This window comes from Trachurus trachurus (genome assembly GCF_905171665.1).
Source record: "Trachurus trachurus genome assembly, chromosome: 18".
Taxonomy (NCBI): domain Eukaryota; kingdom Metazoa; phylum Chordata; class Actinopteri; order Carangiformes; family Carangidae; genus Trachurus; species Trachurus trachurus.
The window spans coordinates 1,534,773-1,549,794 of NC_139909.1; the positions used below are offsets into that span (position 1 = coordinate 1,534,773).

Here is a 15,022-nt window from a genome sequence, read left to right on the forward strand (position 1 = left end):
ATTGTTTCTCCAGAAAATCCAAAAATGGGGGGCTACTTAGAAGTGAGGAATTAAGTCTCCAGTGGCGTGAGGAGGGATTGAGATAGGGGGGGGATATCGTCATAGATACTGGGTTATGATCAGATAATGTACATATTCCAATTGAGCATGTTTTGACTCTATCTACTACCTCTCTAGACACTAGAAAATAATCAATTCTTGATAGAGATTGGTGGGGGTGGGAGTAAAAAGTGTAGTCCTTTGTTGTTGGGTTTATAATCCTCCAAACATCAAAAAGACCCAGGTCTGCACCTAGCTCCTTCAGCCTTGCTGTCTTTTTTGATATAAAAGCAGGTTTTGATGGAGATTGGTCAACACTAGCATCCTGAACGCAGTTAAAGTCTCCTCCGAATACTGTGAAGGGGGTTAAACGTGAGGATGTCGCTGCAAGCAGCCTAGAAAAGAAAGAAGGCTCGAATGCGTTAGGGCCATAGATAGAGCCTATGAGGATTCGTTCCCCATAAAGGAAACCTGAAATAATAACAAATCGTCCCTCATCATCCTTAATAACCTCTTCTAAAGTAAATGGTAATTTCTTATGGATGAGAATGGCTACTCCTCTACTATGTGAATTGAAGGATGAATAGAACACCTGGCCTACCCAGTTTCTCCTTAATTTAATGTGTTCCAGATCTGTCAAATGTGTTTCTTGTAGAAGGGCGATTTGTGCATTCTCTCTCTTTAATAAAGAAATAATCTTCTGCCTTTTAACAACATGGCCTAACCCCTTGACATTTAAAGAAATAATCTTAATGTCACTCATGGTTGTTAAATGAAGATAAGATAAATCAGTAATGCACGAGCCAAATTACATTCGAGGTTGTGAGCAATGAAAAACATATATATAAATTTGACAGGATATAGTGGTGGTAAGGATGTAGTCTTACATTTCAGAGCACTGTGAACAAAAAATCTGCCCCTGAACAATGGGCATTTAACACTGAAATAAACCTCATCAGGTCTAAACAAGAACGAAAAACCCAGCCATAAAAACCAGATTTGTGTAACAGTTACAGGTGGTTGTATGACGCTGAAAGCGTAGGTAACACCGAAGAAGAGCAACAACCTCAATCTCTTCAATAACTCCCGCCCCCACGACCCAGATGGATACACATCCTTTTAGAGCCCGAAAATAATAAGGATTCTGTCAGATCCCTTGCCCCTCAGGGGTCATGTAGCTCTAGCCATGGCTCTTTTTTTTCTTATTTAAATCAGATTAATTTTAATTAAACCTTTAACCTTTTTTGTTTAACATCACAGCCTTTACATCCCTGACTTATCATGTACGGTAAGTGCAGTATTAGTTAGGCTAAACATTTTCCAAGCTTAATGCACAGCTGAATTTAGATTTTAATACAGCAGTTCAAACTAAAATTACCGAGTGACATCTCGCCACAAAATATTTACTTATTTACCCAGTGGTAATCGATGCACAGTTCACGGCAGTCCGTCCACAAATGCCTGCGCAGCTCGGGGGGACTGGAAAGCATGTCTCTCTCCGTTGTAGGTGAAGCTTAGGACGGCGGGGAACCGCATGACGAAGCGGATGTTCAGTCCGATCAGACGTTCACACACCTTGTTGAAGCTGCGCCGCTTCTCCTTCACTGCAGCTGAGAAATCTTGCTGAATGTACAGTTTCATCCCCTCATATGTCAGCTGCCGTCTCTCTCTCAGTGCAGCCATGATCCGTTGTTTATCCCCGGAGTTGTGTAGCTTGATAATGACGGGTCTGGGGCGGTCGCCGCGGGCGGGACCGAGCCCTCTGTGCGCCCGGTCAATTTTAATTATGCCCCGTTTAGTATCCAAGTTCAGTATTTTCGGCAGCCAGCGTTCAAAGTAAGCAACAGGTTGCTCACCTTCGGCTCCTTCCTTTAAGCCAATGATCCTGATATTGTCCCGTCTCGTCCTGTTCTCCATGTCGTCTGCTTTTTCAGTGAGAATTTGTAGCTTCTTCTCAACTTCCCGGAGCTTGTTTTCGGTGGTAGCTAGCGTGTCCTCCATTGTGGACACTCGGTCCTCAGCTTCATCTAGTCTTTTATTGTTGCCTTCCACCCGGCTTGTCAAAACTTCCAGTGCGTTCGTAAATGAGGTCAGCTTCTCTTCTAATAACTTGGCGATGCTCCGAGTAACTTCTTGAGCTAGCTGCGAGTAGCCACCAGCACCCGAGCCGCCATCTTGCGCCTCAAGGTTCGGTCGGTCACTTGTTACTCTTTGAGATTTACCTGGATTTTCGGGCGGAACCGAGCTATTTTCCTTGCTTGACATCGTTAGGAAGCTTAGGGCGGTCAGCGAGATGTAAAAAAGTCCGTCTGTGGTGGGTAAAATTTAAATTATGGTCGATGGGAGCGGGAGCTCAGTGTCAGTCCGACCTCTCAGCTCAGTGACGTCATAGCCGAAATAGTTTTTTATAAAATATATATATTTTTTATATCTTTCTACATATTTTTCTATTGATTCTTCTCTATATTAACGTATATATATTTTTTGTACCTCTTGTTACTGATTGCCTCATGTTTAGTATCTGATAATATTTTGGGTTATGTGTATATGTGGGGCCCATCTTGTTATGTGCTTTGTAATCGCTCAGATTTTTGATGTACAGAATCCATGAGATGTTTTTTGATGTTTTAATTGTCCCAGGCCTGCTACTTTAAACTGTGACCTGTATATGGATTGTTATGGATGTGTAAACATGTGTTGATGTAACGACTGTGATTAAGTTGGGAGGGCAACAGGTGACATTAATTATTGGCAACCTCCCCCTATGTATGTGCCCCACCCCCCCTACACATCAGATGACCTGATGAAGACCCAAGCGGTCGAAACGTCGTCCTAATAATACATTTTTGGGAGCTCGATTATAGCAGTTGTGCGGACATCGTTTGTTTTTTCTTCTTGTTGTTTTTTGTCCTGCACCTGCCTGCACTGTCTTGGATGTGCGTGCACTGTCCTGCCTTGCTAAATCTCAAGCTCCACCGGGACTTCTTCAGGGCCGATCCGAGTACCGACCCCCAGGCAGGAACTCTGTTTGGCCCCGTAAAGGTTCCTGTAAGCGGCCCTGTGGGGGAGGTTCCTGCAGTGGAGACACGCACCAACGGGGCTGGCCCCGGAAAATGACCCCCAAGTTCCTGCACACTGCAAAAACTCAATATCTTTCCAAGAATATTTGTCTTATTTCTAGTCAAAAATTTCATTTCTAGTCAAAACAAATCTCATTCTACTTAAAATAAGACTCGTCACATAAAAAGTAGCTTGTTTTTAGGCACTTTTTACTTCTTTCGAGCAGATTTTCACTTGAAATAAGTAGAAAAATCTGATAGTGGAGCAAGTTTTTCTTCCTTATTACAAACACAAAAAACTGCTTCCACTGGCAGATTTTTCTACTTATTTCAAATAAAAATTAGTTTGAAACAAGTGAAAATGATCTAAAAACAAGTTCATTTTTAGGTGATGAGTCTTATTTTAAGTGGAGAGAGATTAGTTTTGACTAGAAATGAGACATTTTGACAAGAAATAAGACAAATATTCTTGGAAAGATTTGGAGTTTTTGCAGTGCAGCGGAAACGCGCCTAAGGATGATTAGTGGAGAATGTTTCAGTTTGTAAATAATAATGATAACAACAATAATGTAAATACAGCTGGCTGTTGATGAACCATCACAGATCAGATGTTTGTGTTTTGTCCACATGTTGATGATGATGTTGATTTAGTAGAAAACAGCTGGTCTGAGTCGTGTGATCAAAGTGCAGTAGATAACGTCTGACAGGAATTTGAGGAGAAAGTCCCTATGTTGGAAGTCCAAGTAGAGACTCAAGTCTTTGCTCTCAAGTCCCAAATCAAGTCCAAGTCCTGAGGTTTTTGTTTCGCGTCCCAAACAAATCGATTATAATTAATGATAGGTAAAGATCATGACCACGCCTCAATTGTTAAGTTATATTTTATTGTTAATGTTCTGCCACTTATTCATCTGTTTATTTTTTTATTATATTCTATCGTGATATGCTTTGTCAATATAAGCACTGCCTTCTCATGCCAATAAAGCTATTTAAAATTGAAAAAAATTGAGAGATATCTTTAGTATCTTTTTTTTGTGTGTGTTGGCATTAATTATACAGCCAAGACTGATGATAGGAGTGAATTTGTAAATCAACAGACAATAGACTTTGGGAGGTCTATTCAAGGACATTCAATTTTACTCAAGTCTTTGGCATCAAGTCCCAGATAGAGTCTCAAGTCTTTTTTTGATTTGATCAAGCAAGTCTTAAAGGGATAGTAGCATTTTTTTAAAAGTGGGGTTGTATCATCTACAAATAGCCCCTAAGTACTTTAATTGCAGTAGAAGACTCTCTGCACTCCTCCCGTTAGCTATAATAAAAAAATAAAAGAAGAGAGTCTTCTACTGCAATTAAAGTACTTAGGGGCTATTTGGAGATCATACAACCTCACTTTAAAAAAAAAATGCTACTATTCCTTTAAACACTCACATCCTGATTTGTCCGCAGAGGTCACATCAGGTGAGTGTCTCCAAGCTGAAACATGATCCTTCATGGGTGGAGCTGTGTGTTTATCAGAGACGGCTCTCAGCTCGCAGGAAGTGAAAGTGAAAGTGTTGTGAGACATTCAAAGGAATTCATTTCAAATTGTTTTATTGTTTCAATAAATTTTAAAGGATTTAAAACAGGAAGTGGTTTCTTTGACTATGAATCACTGATAATCAATGAGTTCAGGGTGATCTTTGATTCTTTAGTTAAATCACATGTTGACTAGAGCAGTGTAAAAGAGAGTAAGGACAGCATTGGTCCAATGGAAGCGCCTCCTGGTGGAGGAATATGAGTTTTGCAAAAGCGCCCAAGAACTGACATCTCTGCATTGTTGGTGAATGAGCAGTGTGGTGTTTTCAATAATTTAAGGACATTTATAGATCACCCACGTTAATAGCATCATTGAGGATCCTTTACAGATAAACATTAACACATAGGAGAGTAAAAGAAAGAAAGAAACAAAAACAGTTGTCTACATGAATGTTTCAATAATAAACAAATTATAAGTGTAATTAGATATGACCAAGACACCTAAAAACAAAAACACGGCCGTTTTCATCAATTTACAAGCAAGTGGGCAACACACATACATTGGAGTGAATGGGTTTTCTGGGCGCTTTTGCAACACCCATATCCTGCCACTAGGGGGCACAAAACCCTTAAACCCTTAAACCCTTACCACGGGAGTCAATGGAGGTGTCCTTACTCTCTTTTACAGTGCTCTAATGTTGACGTGACAGGAAGTGACATCTCTCTGATGTCACTTCCTGTTTCTGTAACTCATGCTGTCTCATATAATACTGTAATATTATTGTAATAATATAAGCTGGAAGACACATAAAGACATAAACACCTTCAGTCTGGACACACGTTTTATTTTGACACAGTGCTGCTGTCACTTCCTGTGTGAAAGACCCAGATGTTACAGCTGCTGCTCAGCAACGACATCATACTCGTCAGCCAATCTTCTCCGGGCTTGGCTGGTTGTGGCCGTCGCCCCGGAGACGGACAGGTCGCCTTCTGCAGACAGAGCAGTGAAAGGTTTGGTCCTCTCAGATCATTAACAGATCGCTACTAATCTGTCCGTTTGTTCAGCATGAATCTTTATTTAAAAACAAAGCTTTGTCTTCCAACTTTAGGTTTTATCTCGTGTTGCAGCCACGCCCGTCAGATCACCTGTGTGCAGCGTTTACCTGCGGCTCTGTGCCGATACGCCGTCACCATGAGGACGGTGGAGACGACGTAGGGGCAGAGCACCACCAGGTGGCGGAGCAGCTGCAGCAGAACATGGACGGTGTCCGAGGCCGGGGGCGGAGCCTGGTTGGTGGGCGTCGCCGTGGTGATAGATTCACCTGCAGAGGAACAGACACACGTGGTTTTATTTGTCTATAAGGAGTTGACATATAAATAGTAGCCTTTACAGAGAACAGTATACAAAGAGAACAGAAAAAAACATGTGCCAAGGGGAAATCTATCAATGGTTCTCAAATTTTTACCACTTTTTTTTAAAAATAATTTTTTATTTCATCATTATATTTTAGAAATGTTACAATTTTTTCTAGGTTTAAAAAAAAAAATCTGCTTTTAAATGTTTTTATTGACAACCAGAGAGTCAGAAATAATAAATCACAATCAAATTAGTCATAATTACCAATACATTTTTCAATTTTTATAAATTAAAAAGTGAGAGAAGAGGAAAATAAAACACAATAAAAAACATCAAAAACTAAACAACCATGAAACAAACACAAACAAAAACACAATAAATGATGTGTTGCATATCTAATAAACACATAAATTAGTGAAGAAAAAAACTTTTAAAAACCTATTTTTTTTTTTTTTTTTTACTTTTTTTTCAGAATTTTTTACTTTTTTCTAGAAATGTTTAAACATTTTTGGAGTTTTCTAGAAATTTCTCTACAATTTTCCAAAAATTCACACCATTGGCCCCAATTTGAACGTACAATCGTAAATTGACTAAAAAAGTAACGTTCTTCAGTCTCAGAACAAATATTTGTGTATTTCTGGTGTTTACTTAAAAATTTGTCCAATTGTGTCCATGGTCCGGTGTGTCAATTTATGTTTTCATTTATTTATTTATTTATTGAGTTGGGACAATGCACATTCATTAACATTGGTGCATTAAGCATCAGTGTGAATGCGCCGGACTTGGCACAACTGCTATGTAGAAAAGTTTGGTCTACATTATACAAAAAGGTTGTAGGCTATTAGCTTGAAGTAAAGTTCCATTTCTTTTCCAAAAATAACAAAGCAATGGGGTTTTCTTTTATGAATATAAAATTTTGCCAGATATAAACACAAATGTATTAAAAAATAACATTTTCCTTCTCTCTCAGAGTAATCATGGAAATCAAAAACAATATTTTCCCAGAGTAAACTAAGATCTAAGGTGAGAAAATCAATGATGAACCTCCTGACCTGTGACAGTGATCCAACTGGATGGAGACCCTCCATGGCCTGTGATGTCACAGCTGTAGAGGCCTTCATCAGACTTGGTAACATGGTGGATGGTCATGTGACGTGTAGGCTCAGTCCTGATGAGGGAGCCATCTTTATAGAAAGCAGCTGGGGGGTTGGAGGGAGGGGTCTCCTTTGATTGACAGCTCAGAGTGACATCATGTCCCTCCATCACAGGGAGGACAGGACTCTGCAGGATCACTGGTCCACCTCAACACAGAGACAAAGTACAGCAGTTGATCCATTTCCATAGCCTCGTAAACCTGCCTCTCCCGGAAATGCATTTCATTTCATTTCATTTCATTTCACAGGGAGGGTCTGGCCCATAGACTGTAAAGAGAATGGACGTAGCACTGTGACGTCACCCATTGGTTTGGAGGAGTCTGTTTTGTGCCTCTACTACGGGGATTTGAACTGCGCCATCTTGGATTTTAGGTGGAGTCTACTTTCCATATTTGGAGCGGTGCGACGGTTAGCCAGCTGAGAACTCGTCCACTGAACTCGGAGCAACCAATTAACGGCCGGTAAACTGTCTGTGAACCTGTCACTCAACGTAATTTATGCACAAATTTGAAGCCTATAAACAATATGCTACTAAAACGGTTGTGGTACAAAAAAATGCACCCCCCCCACAGAGTTCACGGAGGTGGAAACTATCGGTAGAGACCAAAACAATAAAATGCACCAGGCTGTAAATATGTTTTTTTAAAGCCTTTGGAAACCTGACTATATATAGTAAAAATGCTTATATTATATCAAAGTCAAGTGCCTCATTAAGCATCCACAAAAGTCTGAGTGACAATAACTATTCATAACTATTAGAAAACCTGGTTTAAAAACAGCTCATTTTGCTATTGAGGCACTATTGAGGCCACTGGTCAGGACAGTGTGGGCGTGGCAGATAACGCTATGATTGACAGCTCCATTGTCATAGCAACACGTCAATGGCGACCGTTAAAAAAAAAAAAGTCCTCACCGGAGGACGTGCATCGATTGATTGATGCTATTTAGCAGCTAACTAGACTACCAGCTTCGTTTTGGAGCATCATAACCGTCTTTGGTCGTAGTCTCACAGAAAAAAAAGAAGCTTTTAACCGTCACTCATGTCTGTGTGAGCGCCAGGAGGGGCTGACTGACACACACACACAGACAAGGCAGGTCGCACTGGAAAGCTAATAAATGCTAAAAGCTAATCGCCAATTTACACACACCCTCCCTCCCTCCCCCCCCCCCCAAAAAACCGGCTGTATCGGCTGCATGTAGAGAGGAGTTGTGGGCACACACACAGACAGACAGACAGACAGACTGAAACACAGACAAGGTAGGTCGCGCTGGAAAGCTAATAAATGCTAAATGCTGATCGCGGATTTAAACCGCCCGCCCCCCCCTCCTCCCCCCCACAAAAGAAACGGCTGTATCGGCTGCATGTAGAGAGGAGTTGTGAGGAGTTGTGGGCACTGACAGACAGACAGACAGACAGACACTGCAGGTCGCGCTGGAAAGCTAATGAATGCTAAAAGCTAATCGCCACACACACACATCCCCGGTTGACACGGCTCTGGTTGTGAGGACTAGAGAGGAGTGGTGGAGCGACCGTTAGCAGAACGGTTTTGTTCGCTGCCACTGGGGGGCTGGGTGAGAGAACTGACGTGGCGATTTATGAGTGGTAGGATTTATTGCGTGATAAATCCCAGAGATAACTCCGCCCAATTCAAACCTACTGTACAAAACCTTAAAAGACAAATATTTTCAATTTGGATGGAAATTTTTTTCTAATTATTTTTACATGTTTAATAATATGTACATAAGACCCTAAAATACATGGTTAGGAGGCTTTGGTGGATTTGGGTTTCCAGAGGCTTTAAGCTGTAAAGCTGGGGCTCAGTTGGAGTTGCTCCCTTCTGGTCTCAGCCCCCAGAGGCCGGACGGAGAACTGCAGCTTTTTGAATGCGGAAGTGGTCTTCACTTGAAGAACCCACAACTCCCCCCTTGGTCTGGCCTCATGAAACCCTCAGAAGGCCGAGCCAATCAGATTTCTGTTATTTACACAGCACGTTGGCCAATCAGGGACCGACTGGTGCAAACTAGGGTTGCACGGTATACCGGTACTAGATTGGTACCGGGGTACTAACGCATTTAAAACGGTACCATACTGCGCTTAGATGGGACCGGTACTTTCATTCTGCGCCGCCAGCAGCGGTGACGTCGCCGCGTGAAGTCGCCGCATTGTAATTTGAGCCGCGAGGAGCGAGAGAGCGAGTCACAAACGAAGCAAGGTGCTTTTTATCATTACCGTTACAGCGCCACCTGTCCATGTGCCTGTGTTTGTGTGTGTGTGCGCCGCGCGCGAGAGAGAGACGGCCGCCACAGCCTCGTTAATAAGTTTTGTTTTTACCGCGGATCACCACTGGCTGCATGCTCTCTCTGTCTCTCTCTCTCTCTCTCTGTCTCTCTGTCTCTCTCTCTCTCTCTCTGTGAGTGAGTGAGCACGGCGAAGCAGCGCTACGCAGAGATGAATTAACGGAACGATATTGCGTTGATGGGGGTGGGGGGAACAGAATCAATTTGGTCTACATATGGGAAACAATAGGTGTATGTTTGAGTAACATGAACATTTGTGTTTCATTCTATAAACTACTGATAACAATTTCTCCCAAAAATTACAACTGGTCAAAATAACAAAAAAAGATGCAGTGTTTTCAGACCTCAAATAATGCAAAGAAAACAAGTTCATGTTCATTTTTAAACAGACATTTTTTAATTTAGGAAGAGTTCAGATTAATATAGATGGAATGTTAATCCTGCAGCAGCAGTAACTGTTTACTGATTTCCTGTTTTATGGTCCAAAATTTTTCTATTAAAATAAAGCCAATAATGACATTTTTTGTGTTCTCTTTTTATGTGGAAAAGTACCGAAAAGTATCGAAAAGTATCGAAAAACATGTTGGTACCGATACCGGTACCAAAATGTTGGTATCGTGACAACACTAGTGCAAACAAAGCCCCGAGCGTGACTCTTACCACAACGAACATGGCGGAGCTATCTGGCAGCAGCAGCCTAAAAACAGCAACAAGGGAAGTTCCTACTGAAATACCATCCAATCCATTACAGCAATTTAACAAGAGCAAGAGTCTGCGCTTGTTGAGTTTCTTGAAGGAAAAGACGTTTTCGCTGTTCTTCCAACTGGATTCGGCAAAAGTTTGATATACCAACTTGCTGATTGGTTGTATGGGGTTGTCTGTCAATGCTACTACTCCCGCCCAGCTTCCGCCCATCCCAAACGCTTACACGGGGAATGAGGCCAGACTCTCCCTGTGAAATGAAATGAAATGCATTTCCAGGAGAGGCTGGTTTACGAGGCTACCATTTCCACACAGCTTCATCAACACTGACTCCACAGTCTGATCTTACCAGTCACAGTGATGTTGATGCTGCTGCTGCTGCTTGTTGCTCCCTCTCTCAGCTCACACCAGTAAACTCCACTGTCCCACTGGACGGTCACACTGATCCCACAGGAGGAACCAGTCGACTTTCCCCAGGCGTCACACTCAGCTCTGGTGTCTCTGCTGGTGTTCCTCATCACCTTCCATCCAGCAGAGCTGTCGTCCACCTCACAGCTCAGAGACACTGAGTCGTGCTCAAACAGCTGAGAGCTGCTGGGACTCACAGTCAGACGAGCTGAGGAGGAGGAGGAGACGGTATTGATTCAACAGCTTTACAGGTTAAAGGATAATTACTAATTTTTTACAACCTGGACCTTATTTCTAGCATAAAATTCGATCATAACTTTGGTGTCATTACAAGTGGTTGTGATGAAATGAGCTCCAGCCGAGAGGCGCGTATATCCGTATAATGGAGTCTACAGGGCAGCAGAATGCAGCCTCTAAATAACACATTATCTGCAGAGAAACTCCTTCATTTCACCAATATTTAGTTCTGATAGGCTAGTGCTATTCCCCTCTGAGTCCGGGGTTAGCTGTTATCAACATCCGGGGTCTGTAGGTTGACCTACTGACCTCGCTGCTAATGCTACGGTTTGTTTCTGCGTGTTCCTGACTTGTCATTTCCGAGCGCCGCGTGGCTCATTCTGATAATAATCATTCTGCTTCGGCATTCGGTCCATTTTTATCTCAACTAGCCGGAGCTTTAGTGAGTCCAGGTTGAGGAGAGGAAGCCTGTGGAAGCTGAACTTCATCCAGCTGCTAATTTTGTTCTGACAAGTCAGAAACACGCAGAAACGAACCGTAGCATTAGCAGCAAGGTTAGTAGGTCAACCTACAGACCCCGGATGTTGATAACAGCTAACCCCGGACTCAGAGGGGAATAGCACTAGCCTATCACAACTAAATATTGGTGAAATGAAGGAGTTTCTCTGCAGATAATGTGTTATTTAGAGGCTGCATTCTGCTGCCCTGTAGACTCTATTATACGTATACGCAGCTCACGGCTGGAGCTCATTTCATCACAATGACTTGTAATGACATCAAAGTTATCTGGGTGAGGAAATGATCCTATTTTATGCTAGAAATAAGGTCCAGAATGTAAAAAAAACAGTAATTATCCTTTAAGGTGTTCACTGACCTTGAGAGCGTGTGCAGCAGCAGCAGCAGAGCGCTGTGATCAGGCCTGAGGGGAAGAGACAACAACATCAACAGGCAGAGAGTCATCGCTTCCTGTTTCCTGGTTCTGTTTATATCAACATTTACAAATCAATGTTTCTACCAACATGAGCTGCTGCTGCCACCTCTGACTCCATAGCAACAATAACAGTAGTGATAATAATGATAACTAGAAAAAGATAGCATTTCCTGCAAAAAATGCGTGTGAATGCTGAAAGCAGCTGAACGCTATTGCTGAATGAGCTGAAGAAATTGTTAAAACAATGCTGAGTTAGATGAAGAAACGGCTTAGGCAATGTTGAAAATAAAATAAAATGATAAAATATAAATATATAAAATAAAACTTGAAGGCTGAGAGATGAATGTCTTTCTATACGCGAAAAAAGAAAGAAGAAAAAGAGGGGAAAAAGAGACAGTGAGAGGGGGGTGATAGATAGAAAGAGGTAGATAAATAGAGATAGAGAAGGGCAGAAAGAAAGAAAGAAAGAAAGAAAGAAAGAAAGAAAGAAAGAAAGAAAGAAAGAAAGAAAGAAAGAAAGAAAGAAGAGACAGTGAGAGGGGGGTGATAGATAGAAAGAGGTAGATAAATAGAGATTGAGAAGGGCAGAAAGAAAGAAAGAAATAAAGAAAGAAAGAAAGAAAGAAAGAAAGAAAGAAAGAAAGAAAGAATAAGATAAGATAATGTTGTTAATAATAATACTAGTAATCAGACAGTAATATCCCTTCACTGAGCTGTAGAGGTTTGACTTACAGAGAGACGTTCGCTTCATCCTGTTCTCTACTGGACTAAAGAGACTAAACTCTCACATCGGACCCTCCTCCCCCCTCCTCCTCCCCCCTCCCGCCCCCAGCAGCTCCAAGGAAGTGCTGTGGGGGCGAGGTGTGAAGTGTTGACACCAGTTTGAAAGCAGGTGAAACTGTGAAGCTGCGACCACAGCAGCAGTTTCCAGGTCTGTGTAGTTGTTTGGTTTCACAAACTGTATTTTTGAAAGATTCAACATAGCTCCTCTTTAAGAACTTTTTACTAGGTAAATGAATTCCTCAAAATCTGGCAATGTTTATTTTTATTTTTATTTATTTTTTATTTTTTATTATTTTTAATGTCATTATCTGTACTGTCATTGTCATTTTTGTTTCCTTTTCTCATTCTCCCCCTGTCTGCTTTGTCCACCTCTATCTCTCTGTATAATGCATAATGTCAACATAATGCTATGTTATGTGCTTAAATAATTCTGTTATGCTTATCTCACGTCAATAAAGCACAAAAAAAAAAAAAAAAGTTGTTTGGTTTCACAGCTTCATTCAGTTTCCTGCCCAGTGTCCGATGATCTCACTTCACACTGAGACAGGGACAGTCATGTTTGGGTGTTCAAGGGTTACGTTTAAATAAAGTTTAGCTCTCATTCAACTATAGAAACAACAATAGAAACATTTTTTCCCCCATTACAAACCATTTACTGCTGCTTTTTTAATGTCTGACAAATCCATCCATCCACCATCCATCCATCCATCCATCCGTCCATCCATCTATCTATTTTATTTTAATGTTTATTTAACAGGGACAATACATACAACATTGCCACAAAGAATGAAAAATGCAAAAACCTATCTATCTATCTATCTATCTATCTATCTATCTATCTATCTATCTATCTATCTATCTATCTATCTATCTATCTATCTATCTATCTATCTATCTATCCATCCATCCATCCATCCATCCATCCATCCATCCATCCATCCATCCATCCATCCATCCATCCATCCATCCATCCATCCATCCTCCTAGCTCATAGCACCACAATCAGGGTCGGACTGGGACATAAAATGAGGAATTTTGGTCCCGTCCCATTCCCAGATTCAGGCACCAAGACTGAGTTAGGTTGGGCATCTAATGTTAGAGTGCAAAATAATAAAACAAAGGCTCCACTTACCACTTTCCATTCATGCCATCCTCCGTTTGTTGACACGTCAACTGAATGACATGCACCCACGCTGACTTTTTTCTGTTCCTTTTTCCTACAAAATGCAAAGGTCAGTGTTGCTTCAGTCTTTGAACTCAAAGATTGAAGCAACACTGACTTATGCAAAAACTAGAGACCAATCCTGTTTTAAATGTAACAGCTGTTTGGGTGTTCAAGGGTTACGTTTAAATAAAGTTTAGCTCTCATTCAACAGTGTCAATATAATATATATATTATATATAGGCCTATAGGCTATAATATATCTATCCATCTATCTATCTATCTATCTATCTATCTATCTATCTATCTATCTATCTATCTATCTATCTATCTATCTATCTATCTATCATCCATCCATCCATCCATCATCCATCCATCCATCCATCCATCCATCCATCCATCCATCCATCCATCCATCCACCCATCCATCTATCATCTATCTATCATCCATCCATTCATCCATCCATCTATCATCCATCCATCTATCATCCATCCATCTATCATCTATCTATCTATCTATCTATCTATCTATCTATCTATCTATCTATCTATCTATCTATCTATCTATCTATCTATCTATCTATCTATCTATCTATCAAAACAAGACAAGACAAAACAAAACAAGGTATTTTCACTGCATTCAGGCCACATTATAAGAAAGTGAGGAGGAGCATTACAACTGCATGTGTTCACGTGTCTCGTGCCTTTCAAAATAAGTTATTTTTCAAAATAAAAGACATGTCCAACATTAGATGTGCATTAAATATTATTTACTGTTTTGACCAGCTGTCCACGACCCATCCAGAACGGGTCCGCGACCCACTTTTGGGTCCCGACCCACCAGTTGAGAACCACTGCACTAGTCTACTTGAACTCATTAACAACAACAAAGCTGAGAAGACTCTCAACCTGTTGAAAACATTTAATTTGACTCTTGAAAGGACCAACAATGAACTGCAGTAGGCTATCCCCTGGTCTGTGCAGTGTTCACTCAGTGTTACAATGAATTTCTGTTTGTTAAACCTCATGTTTACAAATAAAGATTGTGAGAGAGAGAGAAAAAAAAAAACTCCGACACCTTAGCAACGGTATCTAAGGGGAGGAGACTTGGCGATGTGACCGCGAGAGTCGGAGAGATCGCGGGAATACAAAGGAAAAAAATGGCGCTTTCCACTTCACAGACACAGCACGGATCTAGAATATAATACATCCATGCTACAGAGCCACGGCTCGGCTCGGCTCGGCTCGGCTCGGTTGAGGAGCTTCTCCAGCTCTGAGTTCTTCATACTTTGCTCCTCGTCAGATCACGTCGTCTCTCTCTTGTTTCTCTCCTCTCGGCAGCTCCAGACTCACTCGTCTGCTCCTCGCTAACGGACCACA

At 41.3% G+C, this 15,022-nt stretch overlaps 1 protein-coding gene across 1 annotated transcript; it reads right to left on the reverse strand.

Annotated features, from left to right (window-relative positions):
• Positions 1-4,563: 4,563 nt before the first annotated feature.
• LOC311001351 (sialoadhesin-like) lies at positions 4,564-14,022 on the reverse strand. Its single transcript, XM_083992423.1, has 6 exons — positions 13,613-14,022; positions 11,641-11,685; positions 10,471-10,737; positions 7,020-7,268; positions 5,774-5,932; positions 4,564-5,600 (listed from the first exon to the last, which is right to left on the reverse strand). The coding sequence occupies exons 1-6, from the start codon at positions 13,620-13,622 to the stop codon at positions 5,503-5,505; spliced, it is 828 nt and encodes a 275-aa protein (XP_083848549.1). The 5' UTR covers positions 13,623-14,022; the 3' UTR covers positions 4,564-5,502.
• Between the last annotated feature and the right edge of the window lie 1,000 nt (positions 14,023-15,022).

What these genes read in the sequence shown, in the direction of transcription:
- LOC311001351 (XM_083992423.1), bottom strand. An exon ending in CTGCTGCACACGCTCTCAAG is followed by an intron (nt 10,738 to 11,640) that starts GTCAGTGAACAC and finishes CCTCCTCCTCAG; the next exon opens with CTCGTCTGACTGTGAGTCCC. An exon ending in CATCAACATCACTGTGACTG is followed by an intron (nt 7,269 to 10,470) that starts GTAAGATCAGAC and finishes CTCTGTGTTGAG; the next exon opens with GTGGACCAGTGATCCTGCAG.